General features: G+C 40.7%; 1 protein-coding gene across 1 annotated transcript; it reads right to left on the bottom strand.

Annotated features, from left to right (window-relative positions):
* Positions 1-1,071: 1,071 nt before the first annotated feature.
* On the bottom strand, positions 1,072-6,023 carry LOC129418084 (uncharacterized). The gene is made up of 4 exons (XM_055173005.2): positions 5,742-6,023; positions 5,293-5,458; positions 5,084-5,199; positions 1,072-2,021 (listed from the first exon to the last, which is right to left on the bottom strand). Exons 1-4 carry the CDS (start codon positions 5,883-5,885, stop codon positions 1,209-1,211), a joined length of 1,239 nt encoding a protein of 412 aa, XP_055028980.2. The 5' UTR covers positions 5,886-6,023; the 3' UTR covers positions 1,072-1,208.
* Between the last annotated feature and the right edge of the window lie 203 nt (positions 6,024-6,226).

The raw sequence follows: 6,226 nt of genomic DNA, 5'->3' as shown, positions 1-6,226 counted from the left end.
ACATTTTAAGCTGGTCTAGCTGGACTTAACTGGTCAGGCTGGAAGACCAGCTGACCCACTAGCATGACCAGCTTTGCCAGGCTGGGAAAACCAGCTTAGACCAGCTACTGCCACTTTAAACCAGCTAAAACCAGTCACCAGCTTATGCTGGTCTTTGCTGGATTTTTCAGTAGGGATGAACATTAAATTCACAGGCAACAGCTCTGATAGACATTCCTGCAGTCAGCATGGCAATTGCATGCTCCCTCAAAACTTGGAACATCTTTGGCATTGAGTGATATTGGCATTGAGTGGCATTTGGATGAGTGATAAAACTGCACATTTTATGCCTAGTCCACACGAACACGGGTATTTCCTCCAAAAAAATCCCGTCCACACATGCTCAGTTTAAAAGAAATCTCCGTCCGCATGAAAAAGCAAAAAAATGTTAAGCGCTGTCAAGAGCAAGCCACATCAGCAGGAGGTTATATAACCCAAATCGCAGCGCACAATCTGACATCAAACACAGCGGATAACGGCGCACACTATGATGTCGCAAGGCAAAAACCCTGGTTTTACGGTCTACACAACAACACTGCAACCGGCGTTTCTTAAAATCCTCACCCTGGCAGGGGTTTTGAAAAATATTCAGCTTCAGTTCCCTGATACTGCGTTTTCGTGGACAAACAGCAGAACCGCGTAAAAAAAGTCACGGTTATTAAAAATACTCATGTCCGTGTGGACTAGGCCTTAGAGTGGTCTTTTACTGTGGCCAGCCTAAGGCACACCTGTGCAATAATCATGCCGTCTAATCAGCATCATGATAAGCCATATGATTCCTGTGAGGTGGATGGATTATCTCGGCAAAGGAGAAATGCTGACTAACACAGATTTAGGCAGATTGGTGAACAATTTTTGAGAGAATTAGACCTTTTGTATACATCGAATTTCTTTGATCTTTAAGTTCAGCTCATGAAAAATTGTTTATAATTTTGTCCAGTGTATATTACATTCAGAAAGTATTTTGGGAAGTAATTTTATACTTGTCTCTTAATGCAACACTGAGGGATTTTTTGCAGTAGACAACTACAGTTCTGAATGTTTTATCATTTTTATTCTCTGACAACAATGTTATAAAAAATCACTGTTACTTTTTCCACAAGTTTAGGAAGAAGTAAAAGGGAAGCATGTTAAAAACAAATAAATTAAAGTTGAAAAACACACTCATACTAGACATATTTGTCCTGCCATGGCACAGCTCCTGCTGTGGACATAAAGTAGTCCTTAAGTACATTTCGCAGATTTTTGGCATGATTGCTGGCATTACGCATTCTTGCCCCTCTCCAAGGCTGCAGTGCTCCGAGTCTCTCCCTTCTCCACTCTCCTGCTACAAATTCTTTGTCTGCAGTTTCCCAATCTGCCAGTCCTGATGGGAGATATGCCTCAGACCCACGCTGTCCTAGATAATTGTGAAGGCACACGGCTGCCATAGTCACTTTGATGACTTTGTCTGGAGATAAAAATATTGTAGAACGAAATACTCGCCACTGGTTGGCAAGGATGCCAAAGGCATTATCTACAACCCTTCGTGCCCGTGAAAGGCGGTAGTTGAAAATTTGCTGGTCAAACTCCAGCTGTTTGTGTGGAAAAGGCTTTATCAGATCTGGGCGGAGGGGGCAAGCCTCATCCCCCAAAAACACAAAGGGAAATCGCACATTTGAATTAGGCAGTGACTCTGCGGGTGGGACATTCAGCAGCTCACTATCCAAAACCCTTCTAAGGTCGGCGTTATCAAACAGACCTGCATCAGAAGCTCTGCCCTGAGTACTCACATTCACATAAATGAAATTGCAGTTTGCATCAACAGCTGCCATCATGAGGACAGAAAATCTGCATTTATAATTCCTACATGTACTGCCACTGTGTGCTGGTGGCTGGAAACAAATGTGTTTTCCATCCAGAGAACCCAAGCACTGAGGAAACTGCCATTTTTCTTGGAAGCCTTTGGCAATCTGCCTCCAATCTTCCTCAGTCCTGGGTGTCTGCAAAAAGAGTAAAGTAATTGTAATAGGTATGTATTCCAACTAAATAAAAAGTTAAAAGTCCAAAATCCCAACGATAATTATTAATCTTTATATAAAAACAGCATATTCATATTTTAGCCCTCCCTTATTATTTTACACAGTATTTGAATGTTTTTTTTTTTTTTTTTGTAACACTTAAATATCTGAATGGCCGTACAGAAACTAAGCATATGAATGTGTATCCACCTTATTTTTGACTTAAAAATGGCTGCCGCAATCTTTGAGCTTCTTTGTGTAAAACTTACACTGAGCCACTAAAGCTATGGTAGTATGGTAAAGCTAAGGGACAGTAATGTGCTGTTTTGACTGGCTTGTTAATATTTAATATGAAGTCCAGGAAGACCGGCATCATTTGTGCAGTTAGGGTTGCCATAATAGCTGGTACAAATGCAGTAAATCTCTATAAAACATTTGTTTTGACCATAATCCAAGTGCTGGATAAAACGAAAACAATCCTGAATAAATATTATAGTTTAAAATGTTTACCGTATTATGGTTTGTTCAAATAAGAAATGAAGCTTGACGTGTCACCATAAAAACTAAAGTAAATAAAAAATTGCTGACAAAAAAAAACTCACACCAGAGAGACAGTTGTGATATTTTAATTGTATGTCCGAAAAGGTTAAAATTTTTTGGTCTATTTCATGTACAAGCACTCGACTGACTTTCCCATTGTAAAGATACTGGTATGCCTCTGTGCTTTTATAGTTGCACATTAAAGGACAAGTTCGGTATTCTACACTTAAAGCCCTGTTTTCAGATTGTTTATGATGAAATAGAACGGTTTTGACTGAAATTTGGACATATGATGCTGGCCCGAGAATTTTCGGGTGTTTATTCTATCACCTCCCACCTCTACAATGGCTGTATAGGTGCACTGGAACAATCCTTCCTAAAATGCATTAAACTTTCGTTTACAAAGACGTGAAACTCACCGAGTGGTCAGGGGTGTTCACTGATATGCTCACACAAAAATCGCTGCAAAAGATGCTTTCCAACAGGTTTGATCGTAGTTTTTGTCCAACTCCACTGACTTGTATTAGATGTGCTATGAGGTACGGTATTGCTCCGCACCGGGAACTGGGCTGGAGTGTCTATTGGCGCTTTTCCATTGCATAGTACCCCACGGTTTGGTTTAGTTTGGGTCGGGTCAGTTTACTTTTGGGAGCTTTTCCATTAGGTGCAGTATGTGGTACCCGATACTTTTTTTCGTACCACCTCGGTTGGGGTTCCAAGCGACCCGAGCTGATACCAAACGTGACGCGAAAACGCTGTAGATCACTGATTGGTCTGAAAGAAACGTCACTATCAGCGTCATTGCTAGAATGTAAATTAGCTTTACCTGTGCTAGGCTAGCTTGCGCTGTCTCGAGCAAACATGTTGTCATCTGCTCTGCTATAAGTTCCAAAACTCCCTTTTAGCGATGAAAAACATCCACATGTTGAGAATCAGGGACACCTTAACAGTTTTTTCCAGACTTGCAGTTTGTGGCGGAACATTCGCGACGTGCACGTCAGTATTATTTATGCTTTAATGCAACTTCATTGAGGATCAGCGGAGCGCCGTCAGCTGACGCCGCGGGTGTTTGAACAGAAACTGTCATGTGAGACAGAGGTAGTGATAAACGCGATGTGTAAACATCTATTTGTGGTGGCCAATTTTAATTTTGTGGCGGACTGAGAAATAAATAAATGAATGGGAATGTAGAACAACGCTCTCCTCTCACTTGATGTCACAGCCGTATGCAGCGCAAATTTAATGACACGCCTAAAATCCCTCCCACTGCGAAGTGATACTAAACTTAATGGAAAAGCTAACCACGCCAAAGTGAGGTGAGCTGACCCGACCCAAACTAAACTAAACCGTGGGGTACTATGCAATGGAAAAGCGCCATATTATTCAAGCTCTCAACGGAAGAATGTACGGGTGTGAGGCGTTTGGACAAAACAGCTGTTGGAAAGCATCTTTTGCAGCGATTTTTGGGTGAGCATATCAGTGAACACCCCTTACGGCTCGGTGAGTTTCAAGTCTTTGTAAATGAAAGTTTAATGCATTTTAGGAAGGTATGTTCCAGTGCACCTATGCAGCCATTGTAGAGGTAGTGGTTGATACAACAGAAACCGAAAATTCTCGGGCCTGCATCATATGTCCAAATTTCAGTCAAAACCGTTCTATTTCATCATAAACAATCTGAAAACAGGGCTTTAAGTGTAAAATACCAAACTTGTCCTTTAAAGATCTGCACCCCCCCAGCAACCACACGAAATGATTGAATATGTTTATATCAGTGGTTCTCAAACTGGGGGCCGGGGCCCCCAGGGGGGCCGCGAGATGGTGCCAGGGGGGCCCCAGTTTTATGACATTTTATAAAATAAATTAATTTATCATGAATTCTTTGCAATTAAACCTAAAAAAATAAGACTACTAACCAGCAGCACTACTTCATATCATTTAATATTGTTTAATCAAAAGTTGAGTTTTAAAACAGTTTCTTGTCATAAATTTTCTTTGGGGGGGGGGCCGCGAAGGAATGCGCCATACAAAAGGGGGGCCGCACGCTGAAAAAGTTTGAGAACCACTGGTTTATATGATGTATCAGACCACTTCTTAATTTCATCCTCCCACTGGGTTATACATGATGATGGCAGGTGTAGTAAATATTTACCATAACTGTTTAAATCATGTTTTATGCGTCCTCCCACGACACTGTTTTATACCGGCCGGCTATTGAAACGGAAGTCTCGCACAAAAAAGGGAAATGTGTCACTGTACGTCCAAGTTTAAAAATAAGGTGGATAGACAGCACAAAAAGTGGCAGATTTTGTAAAACATTTAAAATTAAAATTGAATTGAATTAAAAAATTCAAAACCATTAATGCATTTGTTAATTTGTTTAAGAATATGTAGAGTTGTGTGTAGTCTATACATTTCTATTTCTTAAAGGAACGGTTAATTCGGTACATAAATCCAACTAAAATAGATTTTACAACATTGGTGTTGTAATTATACAAAAATTGTACCTTCAGATAGTCATCTTTAAGAACATGATGTAGAACATCACAAGTCTCTATAACAATCATGGAAACAGTGCTGGCCCCTATCCTGAACTGGAAACTCAGAGATTTATAGGTTTCACCTTTAAAAAGAAAATAACAATGATCCACATAAACGTACATTGAAAAATAGGAAATTGTTCTTAAGGCAGTCCAAAAACATACAAGCGTCTTACCAGTTGCCAGGAAACACAGTGTTACAGCAAGCCTGTCCTTTACACTGACTGCTAGCCTTAATTTGGTGTTCCGTCGTGAAATGTGAGGCTCAACTTTTGCCAAGAGATCATTGAAGTCCTCCTGTGTCATTTTGAACATCCTCCTGAACCCTTCTTCGTCCTCTATCTGTTGTTATTATTACAGCACAATGAAAGTCACTGTTTATTTAGTTAGACAGAAGACAGAATTAAAACTTTCTCTGCACATACAGTAGCGCTTTGTTTTGATGTTGAAACTCTAATCTAAAGCACCTGCTTTGTTGGATATGATTGCATCTGTGATAGTGGTCATTGTTAGTGATGTTTTGTGTATATACCTAATTCATAAAATAATATATAATTGACAGTGAGGGTAGAACGTTGAGCACGTAGCCTTAAATTTTTTCATTTAACAACGTTTCATAACAGACCTTTATTTCCCTTTGTAAAGTGCAACGTCCACGTTGCTTCTCCATCCAGGACCTCACCCATATCCTACGCGTTTTTCTTCGTGTTTTGCTCTTTTCTGCGCAAATTACACTACAAATAAGTAACGCAAGTCTGTTGACGTCCATGTTTGTTTTGGTATAAGATCTCGCGCAGTTATCTTATCGCGAGGTTCGACCGCCATAGATGTGGACCCAAATGCACTGCAAACAGGAGAGTTTAGGCTTTTTCGACTTCATGTGGCGCCGCAAGAATCGACAGCCGGGTGACGTCAAAGTATCGCGAGAGCAAGACAAAATATTGTTTCTTGAATCATTCTCGCGGTACTTTGACGTCATCCGGCTGTCGGTTCTTGCCGCGCCGCATGTAGTCGAACAAGCCTTTTAATGGGAGCGTGCGTGCTGCAGCGAGCACCACTGCAAAAATGGCCATAACATCGCTAGAGGTTCTAATAGGTATCCATTGCATA

This window comes from Misgurnus anguillicaudatus, unplaced genomic scaffold, assembly GCF_027580225.2.
Source record: "Misgurnus anguillicaudatus unplaced genomic scaffold, ASM2758022v2 HiC_scaffold_28, whole genome shotgun sequence".
Taxonomy (NCBI): Eukaryota; Metazoa; Chordata; class Actinopteri; order Cypriniformes; family Cobitidae; genus Misgurnus; species Misgurnus anguillicaudatus.
The sequence above is the reverse complement of the archived record's forward strand: the minus strand, read 5'-3'. Positions and strand labels throughout refer to the sequence as shown.